This window comes from Carlito syrichta, unplaced genomic scaffold, assembly GCF_000164805.1.
Source record: "Carlito syrichta isolate Samal-C Ts95f unplaced genomic scaffold, Tarsius_syrichta-2.0.1 Scaffold302960, whole genome shotgun sequence".
NCBI lineage: Eukaryota > Metazoa > Chordata > Mammalia > Primates > Tarsiidae > Carlito > Carlito syrichta.
The window spans coordinates 216328-230061 of record NW_007247056.1 but is presented as its reverse complement, the minus strand read 5'-3'; the positions used below and the strand labels follow the sequence as shown (position 1 = coordinate 230061).

Sequence of the window (13734 nt, the reverse complement as noted above, 5' to 3'; positions counted from 1 at the left end):
GTGCCACTGCACTCCAGTCTGGGTGACAGAGTGAGACTCCAACTCAAAAAAAAAAAGAGTAGTGAGGGCTGCCATGGTCAAGGAGGGATTCATGGAGGAAGTGGAATGTGTACTTCCTTAAAGGTGCCTTGGCAAGGATACAGAGGTGCATCTTTGTGGATTCTCTTCTGGAGTCAAGGGTCGGCCAGGTCAGATGGAGCACTTGGTGGGGACCGACTGGAGAGGGCCTGAGGTGCCAGGCCAGTGCTAGACTCTAGATTTTCTTCTGGAGGCCATGGGGAGCCACTGATGGTCCTTGAGCAAGACGGTGAAGAGAACAGGGCCGTATTACCAGACAATGAAGTGGCAGGAAAGATTGGGTGCATTTTCAGAGATCCCTGTAGCTGGCTTTGTGGATACTGGGTCACAGTGAGACAAAGCAGCTGGGGGAGACAGCCAATGTGGGAGACCTGTTAGAGTCTGTTGCCATGGTCATGGGAGGGCAAGCTGATGGCATCCTGGACTTAGAGGCAGCAGTGGAGATAGAGTAGTGAGGTCGGACTCCCAGCTCCTTTCCTTTCCTTACCCTCCCTCCCTTCCTTCCTTCCTTCTTTTTTTTAATGAGGCAGGGTCTTGCTATATTGTCCAGGTCAGTCTCAAACTCCTGGCCTCAAGTGATCCTCCCACCTCAACCTCCCAAAGTGCTGAGACTACAGGCGTGAGCCACCACACTTGGCCCTGGACTTCCCATGTCAACAGTATAAGGGGACTAGGTCCTCAGAAGTGCTCCCCTGGGCCAGGCACAGTGGCTTTGCAAAAAAGTTGAAATTAAATTTCTACAAAAATTTTAAATTAAATATATAAGAAAGGAGTTTTTTTTTTTTAAAGAAGTACTCTTCTACCACCTAACAGTGAGATCCTGAATTCAATGGGGTTCCTACTATATTGTTGGACTTTCTGTGAAGAAGGAAAATCAAGCGTATTTTTCCTGGCTCAGTTCATGGGCTAAAACTTAAAGGGGGAGACGGACAGCAAGGGGAGGATGCAGGATGTCCCTGAGGCAAATGTCAACAGCCATTCTGCACTGAACAAAGAGGCTAAGAGGCGCCCCCCACCCCAACTGAGACCCTCAGGGATCCCAGAGTAAGCAGCTACGTTCCTCTCCAGGGATGAGCGCCTTCTCTTAGGCTTCTCAGGAGGAAGAGCAGACAGCAAGACTTCACCATCAGAGACCACCAAACACACAGGGGAATGGGACACCATGAGCAACAGTCAGCAGAGACAGTCACTGTCGGATTCAGACCCTCACACTCTAGAGTAGTCGTGTCCAACCCGCAGCCCATGGTCGCACACAGCCCAGGACAGCTAGTCAGGTGGCCCCACAAAATCTTTTAACACCATGCTTTTCTTAGCGTTTATTTTCTTTGTGACCCCATGCGTAATTCCATTTTTGAAGTTCACCGTCACGCCTTATTCATGACATTGCTTTTTGGCAGCACATGCATTTGTGAGCAGCTGTTTTCAATTATGAGGAACATGGAGAGCCAGATTCAAATAAACAGTTCTCACAAGCACCTTAAGAACTCACTAAGAATTGCGACCGCTTCCATTGAGCCAGACATGGATAGATTCGTTTGACAGAAACAAGGTCAAATTTCGCATTAGTGTTACATTTTTCTTTTTCTTTCTTTCTTTTTTTTTTGAGATGGAGTCTCATTCCATCGTCCAGGCTGGAGCACAGTGGCACACTCATGACCACCCCAGCATTGACCTGTTGGGCTCAGGCAAGCCTTCCACCTCAGCCGTCTAAGTAGCTGGAACTACAGGCGGGTGCTACCACGCCCAGCTAATTTTTGTATTTATTGTAAAGATGAGGTCTTGCCAAGTTGCCCAGGCTGTTCTCAAACCTGTGGGCTCAGGCAGTCCTCTCACCTTGGCCTCCCAAAGTGCTGTGATTACAGGCTTGAGCCACCGTGCCCAGCCTCATTTTTCTAAACTTTATACTAAAAAAAGGTCTTATTACCTATATACACTAACTATATTACATAACTTATGTGGGGCTCAAGACAATTCCTCTTTACTTGATGTGGCCCAGGGAAGCCAAAAGGTTGAACCCCTCTGCTTTAGAGTTTGTTATTGATTTAAATTTTGAGACAGGGTTTTACTACGTCACCCAGTCTGGAGTGCACTGGCACAGTGGTAGCTCACTACAGCCCTCAACTCTTGGGTTCCAGCGATCCTCCCACCTCCTGAGTAGCTGGGACTACAGACACGTGCCACCACGCCTGACTAATTTAAAAAAAAATCTTTGTAGAGATGAGGTCTTACTATGCTGCCCAGGTTGATCTCAAACTCCTTGACTCAAGTGATCCTACAACTTTGGGCTTTCAAATCGCTGGGATTACAGACAGAGCTATTGTGCCTGACCAGATTTTGTAATTATGATATACAGGATTAAAAATATCTTTATTTAAAGAAATAAAATGCATAATCATAATAAAAGCCATCAATAGCAGCAATACATTAAAGCAACACATTTAAAAAATCAACAGGCAATTTTAAAAAAAGCACCAAATAAATCTTTTAGAGAGAAGTATAACTATTGAAATTAAAAAAGAAGGCTGGGCTCGGTGGCTCAGCCTGTAATCCCAGCACTTTGGGAGGCCAAGGTGAGAGGATTGCCTGAGCCCACGGGTTTGAGCCCAGCCTGGACAACTTGGCGAGACCTCGTCTCTACAATAAATAAAAAATTAGCCGGGTGTGGTAGCACACACTTGTAGTTCCAGCTGCTTGGAAGGCTGAGATGGAAGGATCGCCAGAGCCCAGCAGGTCGATGCTGGGGTGGCTGTGAGCGTGCCACTGCACTCCAGCCTGGGCAACGGAGTGAGACTCTGACTCAAAAAAAAAAAAAAAGTAAGTGGCCAAGTTAAACATCAGATCATTCCCAGCTGCAGGGAGAGTTAGTGAACTGGAAGAGAGAGCTGGAGGAATTATTCAGAATGTATCTCAGAGGACAAAGTGGAAGGAGAAGAGGAAAGAGAAGTTTAGAGACATGAAAACAGCTGTGAAGGTCCAATGCCCATTTAATTGGAGTTGCAGAAGGAGAGAACAGAAAAAAAGTGGGGAGGAGAAATAATCATTTAAAAATTGGGGAGAGAAAATAAACAGATGGATGGCCTAGAATTTTCCAGAATGATGGAAGAAAGGACACGATTCTAAAAACAGAAGAAGCAGAATTTCTACTAAACAGAATCTTAAAAACCCTTATCTAGACACGCTGTGTTCTGGAGGTCTAGAACGTCAATGACACAGTCCTTAAAATTAGAAAAGATAGATCACTTGCACAAGGGCGATGATCGGGCTGAAAGCTGACTTCCCAAATGGTCTCCTTTCCATCTCTCTAAATTTTTTTTTGAGTTGGAGTCACACTCTGTCGCCCAGACTGGAGTGCAGTGGCCGCTCCCGGCCACCGCAGCCTCGACCTGCTGGGCTCCGGCCATCCTTCCACCTCAGCCTTCCAAGTAGCTGGAACTACAGGCGCGTACTACCATGCCCGGCTAATTTTTTTTGCTTTATTGTAGAGATGAGGTCTCACCAAGTTGCCCAGGCGGGTCTCAAACCCGCGGGCTCAGACAATCCACTCACCTCAGCCTCCCAAAGCACGTGATTACAGGCTGAGCCACCGAGCCCGGCACATCTCTCTAATTTTAAGGACGATGTCATTGATGTTCTATAAGTTTCACCAAGGGAAGCTAAAGGTCAGTGGAACAGTATCTTCAAAGTTTTGAGAGACACGAGAGATGAGGGGGAGAGAGAGGGAGTGACTGATCGGACATCGGAAGGGGAGAGAAGAGAAGAGAGGAAAGAGACTGAAACAGAAGGGGAGAGGAGAGGAGAGGAAAGAAGGAGAGAAAGAGGGAGAGAGACAAGAGAGAGAATGAGAGAGGAAGAGAGAGAGGGAGTGACTGAATTGAACATCAGAGGAGGAGGAGGAGAGAGAGAGAGACTGAAACAGACAAAACGAGAGAGAAGGAGATCTGTTGAGAGGAGAGCCTGCTGGGGTGAGATGAGGGCGGTCTTCGCATCCAGGGGAAGGGTGTGACAGCGCGTGCCAACGGGCTTGGCCCAGAGCCACGCTGCCCACGGTCCAACCCCTGGCCCGCCATCAACGAGCTGTGGGATCCTGGGCAACACATTCCTCCCTGTGCCTCACTTTCCTTATCTGAAGATGGGAATCAACCCAGCACCACATCAGATGTCTGTGACTTCCCATGCTTCGTGTCCACGGGCTGTGTAAGTAAACACGACGCCCGGCACGCAGAAGCTTCACAAACGCCAGTGCCCGTGTCCTCCAGGGATCGACAGCTGGATCAACCTGAGCCGCGTGGACCCAGACGCAGAGGTGCAGGGTGAGATCCGCCTGTCGGTGCAGGTGCTGGAGGATGGGCAGGGCCGTTACCTTCGCTGCCACGTGCTCCAGGCTAGGTATGGCCAAGATGGTGGAAGTGCGGGTGGGCTGAGAACAAGCAGGAATCTCCTGGGTCCTCCCCGCCCCCTCCCCATCCCCTGCTGCTGCCTAGGATTTGGGACCTCTTTACTCCTTGGGCTTTTCTGGGCTGACAGCCTAGTTCCCTGTGTGGACAAGCGGTCCAAGCTCACTGGGTTACAAATTCCTCTGGACAAAGTCCTTGCCGGGTGCCCAGGGACCGGCAACCGTAGGCCAGACACTAGGATGGCCAGACAGATGAGTGTGGAGTGTGAGTGTGTAGTCATCAAACGGCAACTGAAAGACCCAATTCATACTAGCTTCAGGAGAAGAGTTGGTTTATTGGCTCATAGGCCTGGCGGGTAGCTTCAGGCATGGCTGGATCCAGGTCCCCACACGTTGACATCAGGAATCTCTGATTTTTGGCTCTACTGTCCTCTGTGTTGGCTTCATTCTTAGCCAGTCCCTCCCTGGGCGGAAGGTAGCTCCAACAACCCCAGGCTACAGGGGGGGAAAAAACCCACCTTTTATTTCTCATGGTTCCCAGCCAAGGTCCTGGGATTCATTTTGACTGGCTCAGACCTAGCGCGGAACGAGTTGTCCTGAATGACTGGTCTGGCCTGCTGTCACAGCCCAGTCCCAGAGGGGAGGGAGGGATTGGTGATTCCTACGTGTGGGCTGCGAGTAAGGGAGGAGCAGTTCCTGGCCCAAAGAAAAGCCAGAAGGAAGAGGGAGGCACCACTCATCCCTGTCCTCCCCTCCCTCCCTCAGTGCTCCGTCACTTTGCTTCCTCTCCTCCCTTTCTGTCACCTCCCATCCTGTCACTTTGCTTCCTCTCCTCCCTTTCTGTCACCTCCCATCCTGTCTTTCTGCTTTTTGCTCACACCTCCATCGCCTAGCCCTCACTTCTAGGCAGTCCTCCCCCAGACTGGGAAGCAGCGCCTTTCCTAGCCCGCCGTGTGACCATAAAGCGCTTTCTTGCCCTCTCTGGGCCTCTCCCACCGCCTCCAGACTTTGACCTCCAGCCTTGGCCCCAAGTGGGCTCCCCGGAGTCTGGATGAGGGAGAAGGGCGGAGGCGGGGCAGGCTAAGGGACTCAGCAGGGGCACGGGCTCCTGGTTGTCTTTGTGCCTGTGGCCCCCTCCCCAGCACCAGGGCTGTGCGAGATCCTGCAAGCGTGAGAGGGACCCGTGGCGGTTGCTTAGCAACGGGGCCAGCTCCTAGGAAACCAGCCAGGCTTTGGATGCAGAGCAGGGGTGGGAGGGGGAGAAGCAGGAAGCTGGTGGGGGTGGGGAGGAGGTGTGTTCCTGGGTTTGGGGATATCCCAGGACGGAGGGATGGGGAGAGCTGACTAGGGTAAGACTTGCGGGCTGTCATGGCAACTTGAGGCCAGGGTCCCGGCCTCATCCTTCCCTTGGGCCCTAGACAGGGTGTGGGCACGAGTGTTTGTTGAGTGAATAAATGGGTGGAGCCCTTGCCACCTGCCTGGAACTACGCTAGGCCCCTTCCTCATGTCATCCACCTAATGCTTGGCCCTGTGAGGTCGGTCTGTTGTTACTCCCATTTCCAGATGAGGAAACTGAGTCTCAGAGAGGACAAGCAACTCTTCCTAGCGTTACCCAGCCACGGAAGACCGAGCCAGGCTTTGAGCCTCTGTGTCTTGTCTCCCATCTAGGGCCTGCAGGGAAATTGAGGCTCGTCCCTGCTTCCCTGCTGTACTGTCACTTGCTGGGCTTTGGGATGCAGGGCCTGACCCTTCCGTGCCTCAGTTTCCCCAGTGGAAGGCAGTCGCTTGCTTGTGCCTCCTCAGGGGCAGTGCGAGGTGACGGGAAGGTCCTGGGTCTGGACAAGCATGGCCGGGGTGTTACGGGCTGGGCCCCTGTGGCGGGGGGAGCAGTGCGTTGCCTTGGAAACCGGCAGATTTGAATACCTGCCCCAAGCGCCCTTTCCGACTTAGGTCTCAGTCCTCCAGGGTTTCGAACTCCTGTCCCGTCTGTCCCCAGGGACCTGGCCCCCCGAGACATCTCCGGCACATCGGACCCATTTGCACGTGTGTTCTGGGGCAGCCAGAGCCTGGAGACTTCCGTGAGTTGGGGGAGCGGAGCCAGGAAGAAGCAGGGCACCTGGGGGGAGCCAGGGATCCCTGTGAGCTCCGTCACTCATAGACCACTGCCCTTGCCACAGACCATCAAGAAGACGCGCTTCCCGCACTGGGACGAGGTGCTGGAGCTGAGGGAGATGCCAGGGGCCCCGTCCCCACTGCGGGTGGAGCTCTGGGACTGGGACATGGTGGGCAAGAACGACTTCTTGGGCATGGTGAGCACCACTCCCTGCAGCACCCTCCATGGCTCCCAAGTGCCTCCCAGGGGCGGGAAGGGGACATGGGCTAAGCCTCCTGGGGCTCCAGGGTGGATGTGCAGCTGCCAGGCCTGGGCGATGAAATCCCACTGTGTAGGTGAGGAACCTGAGGCTCTCAGAGGAACAGCAGCCTGGCCAGTGTGGTGGCTCGCGCCTTTAATTTCAGCTCTTTTTGGAGGCTGAGTTGGGAGGATTGCTTGAGGCCAAGAGTTTGCGACTGGCCTGGGCAACACAGTGAGACCCCATCTCTACAAAAAATAATGAACAACAAAACAGGGACCTCCCCAAGCTCACAGGGTGGGCCAGATTCTCACTCTGGGCTGAGGACTCAAGGATGACCGTGTGCTGGGCCTGTGCTGCTCCTCCAGCCGAGGCTGGTTTACATGCCTCATGGCTACCCTGTGATGCTGGGCTTGTTGCTGTTCCATTATACAGATGAGAGCTCTGGCATCGAGAGGTTACTTGGCTTTCTCAAGGTTATACCAAGAAATAGCAAAGGAGGCCAGGCTTGGTGGCTCAGCCTGTAATCCCGCACTCTGGGAGGTCGAGGTGAGTGGATTGCCTGAGTCTGCGGGTTCGAGACCCGCCTGGGCAACTTGGCGAGACCTCGTCTCTACAATAAATCAAAAAATCAGCCGGGCATGGTAGCATGCACCTGTAGTTCCGGCTACTTGGAAGGCTGAGGTAGAAAGATCGCCAGAGCCCAGCAGGTCAAGGCTGCGGTGGCTGGGAGTGTGCCACTGCACTCTGGATGACAGAGTGAGACTTCAACTCAAAAAAGAAAAAAATAGCAGAGGAGCCAGGGTTTGAGTTCGGGTTTCTGTCTCCAGGATCTAGGCCTTAACTCCTACGCCTGGAGGCCCTGGGCTCAAGGTCTTCCTCTTGTTTTTTCCACCTGTAAAATGGGTGTGATTGTTCCTGCCTCTCAGTCATTGTCAAAGGTGGCTGCGTAATCAGGGCTGAGAGTGTCTCAAAGGAGGCAGGATGGTGGTAAGAAGGAGGTTGCCTTGCCTTGGCCTGCACGGCTGGCGGTGATGGAAATCGGTGCCAGCACTTTGGAAAGGGTCTGGCAGTCCCTCAGATGGTTCATGACAGAGTTGCCACACGACCCCACAAATCCACTCCTAGAGCAGTGAAGCCCAGGTTCATAAGGCTTTGACGTTAATCTTCATAGCAGCACTGGTCGTCACAGCCCAAGTGTCCATCACCAGGTAAACAAAATGTGGACCGTCCATACTATGGGAGATTGTTCAACCATAAAAGGAGTGCGGTACAAGAAGTCCTCACTGATTGCCATCCATAGGTTCTTGGAAATTTTGACTTTAAGCAAAACAACATGCTTTATGCCATGAAAACTTAATTCTTGTTTGTTTGTTTTGAGTTGGAGTCTCACTCCGTGGCCCAGGCTGCAGTGCAGCAGTATGCTCACAGCCACCGCAACCTCAACCTGCTGGACTCAGGCAATCCTTCCACCTCAGCCTTTCAAGTAGCTGGAACTACAGGCGTGCACCACCGTGCCTGGCTAATTTTTTGATTTATTGTAGAGACGAGGTCTCGCCAAGTTGTTCAGGCTGGTCTCGAGCCTGTGGGCTCAGGCAGTCCTCTCACCTCTGCCTCCCAAAGTGTTGGGATGGCAGGTGTGAGCCACCACACCTGGCTTGTTTGTTTGTTTTTGAGACAGGGTTTTCCTCTGTTGCCCAGGCTGGAGTGCCATGGCACAACTATGGCTCACTGCAGACTTGAATTACTGGGCTCAAGTCATCCTCCCACCTCAGCCTCCCGAGTAACTGGGACCACAGGTGTGCGCCACCACACCTGACTTTTTTTTTTAAGTTGTGGAGAACAAGTCAAGATTGGGTACATAAGTGGTTTAGTAAGGTCCCACTGGACCTTACTTGGCCTGGATTAGAATCAGGCATCCTTATTGGTGTTATGTATCCCCCCTCCCCCGGCAATGTCTTGCTATTTTTAATGTTTTTATTTTTGGTAGAGACAGGGTCTCACTATGTTGTCCCAGCTGGTCTTGAGCTCCCAGACTCCAGCAATGATCCCACCTTGGCCTCCCAAAGAGCTGGAGTTACAAGCATGAACCACCATACCCAGCCTTGAATGCTTGCTTATTTCTAGTAGTCTGTGGTAAATCTGGCTTCCTTACATATTGCTCAGCAAGGACTTGTTGTACCCACACACGCCACAACGTGGATGAACCTGGGGAACATGATAATGAAAGAAGCCAGCCCCCCAAACGCACATGAAATGTCTAGAATCGGCAAGTCCACAGACACAGCATGGGGCGGGGGCAGGGAGAGACTCTTGGTGGGTACAGGATGTCGTCAGGGCGCAGATAGAGAATGTTCTGGAATCAGTGGCACGGCAAATTACGCCAACTCCACGAATATGCTGCAAACATTGCACTGCACACTGTCACTAGGCGAATCGTCTCTCTGTAAAACTGTTGTTCAGAAAGATAGAAGGTGGGTTCGGGACTCCTGGACCGGCTTCAAGCCTTCTCATAGATGCGATGCATGTTCCTAAGCAGAGCTGAAAATGCCCTCAGTCCAGACACGCCGTCTCCAGTGGCTGTGTGACCCTGGCCAAGTCACTCTACGCTCTGAGCCTCGGTTTCCTCAACTGTAAATTAAGAGTCCCCTGGAGGCCCTCACTGCCCCGGCAGGAGCTAGGGATTTGGGACTTGCGGGGAAGAAGAAGGTGGGCCTGGCAGGCCATGCTACCCTGCTGGGGGTGGGCAGTCTGAGCTCTTCTCTCAGGGCTGGACTGGGCCTGACCCCTGTGGGGCAGGGCCTGAGGGTCTGTGTGTCTCCCCTAAAGGTGGAATTCTCCCCGAGGACCCTGCAGCAGAAGCCACCCAACGGCTGGTTCCGCCTCCTGCCCTTTCCCAGAGCTGAGGAGGATTCTGGGTAAATGCGGGAGGGGGCCAGGCTGGAGCCATGGGGGGCCTCACTTGGGGGCAGGTCCTCATGGGTGGCCCGCCAGCCCACACACTTCATCCGGGCCACCTCATTTGCTCCTGTGTCCATCCGCTTACCAGGCGTCTGGAATGTCTGTCAAGGCATGCTCGTGTGCACATGCGTTCCCCCGTACCACCCACCGACTCACAACACACACATCCGTTCACCCTTGGGTGTGTGCTCAGAACTTGAGGCCTTCTACACCTGTCCACACTGTCCATTTTTGGACACACTTGTTTACACAGTTTATAAGGTCTCCACTTGTCCATATTGGTTCACACCTGTTCATCCCTGTCCACGCCTGTTCATGCTATCCACACTTGTCTACACTTGTCCACACATCCTGTTCAAATTTGTTTACACTGGTTACATCTTTCCATTCTGGCCACACCTGTTTACACTCTCAGTGCGTGTACATTCTATTTTTACCCACCCATACCTGTTCACACCTGTCTATACCTGCCCACGCCTGTCCACATCCCTCCACACCTGTTCACACCTGTTTGTTCACACCTCTCCACGCCTGCCCATGCCTCTCCATACCTGCCATTGCCTCTTCACACCTGTCCACACTTCTCCATACCTGCCCAGCCTGTCCATACCTGTCCACACTTGTTCACCCCGTCCACATCTGTCCACACCCGCTCACACCCTCTCTACACCTGCTCACACCCACCCACACCTGTTCATACCTACCCACAATGGTTCACACCTGCCCACACTTGTTCATACCTGCCCACATCCGCCCATAACTCTCCACACTTGCCCACGCCCAGTCACACCTGCCCACCCTTGTTCACACCTCTCCACACCCGCCCACACTTGTTCACATCGGCCCACACCTGCTCACACCTCACCACACTTGCCCACACCCATTCACACCTGCCCCCACCTGTTCATACCCGCCTACACTCGTTCACACCTGCCCACACCAATCTTGTTTTGCAACCATCCACCCTCCTTGTCGGTGTTCCCTCTGCCCTCTCGATGCCCTTCACCTGCCGTACGCACTTCTGCCCATCACCGGTGTGTGCTCCCGGCCAGGGGGAGCCTGGGTGCCCTGCGGCTGAAGGTGCGCCTGGTGGAGGACCGTGTCCTGCCCTCCCGGTGCTACCAGCCTCTCGCAGAGCTGCTCGTGGAGTCCGTGCTGGGCCTGGCAGAGGTGGGTGTGTCTGCCTGGGTTCCCCCCGGGCTCAGGGTCTGGGCCCCTACCCCACCTCAGGGAGCCCAGGGGCCCAGGTCACCTCTTGGGCCTCCCGTCCCCGCCCAGGAGGACACTGCTAGCCCCCTGGCTGTGCTGGAGGAGCTGACCTTGGGGGACTGCCGCCAGGACCTGGCCACCAAGCTGGTGAAGCTCTTTCTCGGCCGGGGCCTGGCTGGGCCCTTTCTGGACTACCTCACCCGGCGTGAGGTGGCTCGGACCAGTGAGTGGCCCACGGGATCCCTGGCGTCTCTCCCCAGGATGGGCCTGCAGGAGGGCCCCTGGGGGAGGGGCGGGAGCCTCAGGCAGAGGGCAGGGGCCCCTTTTCGTGTGGATCCTTATGCTGTGCACCCCCAAATGGCTGGGAGCACAGTCCTGGGTTCAGGCCCTGGTTCTGCTGCGTGTGATCTGCTTGGCCTCAGGCAGTTCACTCAGCCTCTCTGGGCCTCGGTACCCTGAGTGGGATTGACGTTAGGGTCTCCCCCAGTGTTGAGGCTGGAAGGATCAGGACCCCTACCTACCCTGGGTGAATGGGGTGAGCCGGGCCCAGCCGCCCCAGGCACCAGCAAACGTTTCTCCGGTCCTCCCAGCTGACCCCAACACTCTCTTCCGCTCGAACTCCCTGGCATCCAAATCGATGGAGCAGTTTATGAAGGTGAGTGGGGGCGTGGCTAGTGAGCTGGGGGAAACTTCTGGGGGGGGCTCCCTGCCCAGGCCTGCCTGGCCCTGCTGCCAGGCGGCACCGAGTGGCACCGAGTGGCTGAGCTGTGGCCTCTCTCTGAACCTCCCCGGGGCCCAGCCTCGCCCTCAGCCCCCATGTGGCGCCCCTCCCCCAGCTCGTGGGCATGCCCTACCTGCACGAGGTTCTGAAACCCGTGGTCAGCCGCGTCTTTGAGGAGAAGAAGTACATAGAGCTGGACCCCAGTAAGATGGACCTGGGCCGCGCCAGGTAAGCGCTGAGAGGTGGACCCGCCCGGCAGCTCCCATCCTGCCCTAGGCCCGGCCACGCAGGAGCTCCGTGGCTCCTGGGCTGTGTGGTACGGCGGTCAGGGCAGGACTCTGGCACGGAGCTCCCTGGGTTCAGATCCCAGCTCCGCTCCCGCGGGTGGGCAGGCTGCCTGTGCTTCTGCGCCTCAGTTATGCCATCTGGCGCCTGGGGCTTGGGCCACCTGCTCCTTGGGTTGTTGAGGGAATTGGCCCGGTGTGGGGTGAAGGATCCCAGGCACCTGCCATCGCTGTTATTGTGGTGTGTGTGCAGGGGGCTACTTGTTCACACCTGCCCACACCTGTCTACACCTGTCCATACCTGTTGGGGGGGCCCTGTGGGGGCGGAGGTGGATCCTGGAGGAATCAGAGCAGGGGAGGAATCAGAGGAATCAGAGCAGGGGAGGAAGCAGAGCAGCGACTAGGGTCATTTCACGCCTCTGTGGGCTCCGCCTTTCTTTCCAGAACCTTCTCGCCTCCAGCCAGGGCAGGCTTGTTCTCATGGGGCCGTGAAAGCTGGTGGCTGGGCAGTCCGTTGGGGACCATGGTGGGGCCAGGAGAGGGTCTTCCCTTGTGCTGCCCACACCTTCCGACCACCCAGAGGCAGACATCAGACGAGACAGCTCAGAGAGGGGCAGTCACCTGCCTGAGGCCACACAGCCGGAAAGTTGCAAAGCAGGAAGTTAGCGGAGTCTGTGAAACGCCAGGGCAAGGGATCTTCCGAGCACGCCTGACAAGGGCGTGGAGACTCGGCACCCACAGGGGACGGGGCGTCGGGGACATGGACAGGGCAGGCTTGCAGGCAGGTTCTAATCTCAACCGCTCTGAGCCTCAGTTTCCTTCTCTGTTAAACGGGAGCAGTCAGGCTCCTTAGCCCATCGAGTGGCTGCTAGGATCAATGATACCATGCCAGGGATGATGAGTCCAGGGCCCAGCTTGGTGGGGGCGGGACCTGTGGGGGTGAGAACCCCTGGCCTCACTTCCGTGGGGTTCTCAGGCTGGGTGTGAGCCAGACAGACCCTGCAGCTACAGAGAAAGAAGGAACAAGATAGTGCAGATGGAAAGTGCTGTTCTGTCATCCGCCCGACGACGCAGTGGTTGGGCGCCAGGCTCTGGGCTGAAGATAGGGTGGGGGTGAATGGACACAGATCCCTGTTCTGGGGGAGACAGAGAATAAACCCTCTGAAGAAGGTTCTGGAAGTGATCAGTGGAGTGGAGGAAAACAGAGCTAACGGGGGCTTGCAATATTCCACGAGGTGGTGACAGAGACAGCCTCACAGAGAAGGCAGGGAGGAAGTCCTGCAGAGATTTGGTGGGAGAGTGTTCCAGGCAGGGGAACAGCAGGTGCAAAGGCCCAGGGGTAGGTGTGTCTGGCCCTGAGCCAAAACCTGGATGTTGAGCCATGGGGGAGGGATGGCCGCTATGAGGAGGTGACATTTAAACTGAATGTGAGTGCTGGGCGTGGTGGCTGACGCCTGTAATCCCAGCATTTTGCAAGACCGAGGCGTATGGATCGCTTGGGCCCAGGAGTTCGAGGGTGCAGTGAGCTGTGATTGCGCCATGGTACTCCAGCCTGGGCAACAGAGCGAGTTCCTGTGTCAAAAAGCTAAGCTGAATGTGGGGCCAGAGTGTCCCAGGCAAAGGGCACAGCCAAGTGCAGAGGCTGTGAGCCAGAGCGAGCTCGGACCCAAGCAGCTGCAGGGCGGGGGAGGGCATGGGCGGTGGCAGGCGCTGAGCCGCTCGCCGCCCCCGCCCCCG

General features: G+C 55.1%; 1 protein-coding gene across 1 annotated transcript in view; it reads left to right on the top strand.

The window, feature by feature from the left end:
* The window catches only part of LOC103259699 (rasGAP-activating-like protein 1), a 33887-nt gene that overhangs the window by 9562 nt on the left and 10591 nt on the right, over window positions 1-13734 (top strand). The window contains exons 5-12 of the mRNA XM_021711975.1: window positions 4335-4464; window positions 6468-6549; window positions 6649-6780; window positions 9652-9740; window positions 10836-10953; window positions 11062-11215; window positions 11583-11647; window positions 11829-11941. Coding sequence (XP_021567650.1) covers window positions 4335-4464; window positions 6468-6549; window positions 6649-6780; window positions 9652-9740; window positions 10836-10953; window positions 11062-11215; window positions 11583-11647; window positions 11829-11941 — 883 coding nt within the window. The remainder of the gene's footprint in view (window positions 1-4334; window positions 4465-6467; window positions 6550-6648; window positions 6781-9651; window positions 9741-10835; window positions 10954-11061; window positions 11216-11582; window positions 11648-11828; window positions 11942-13734) is intronic.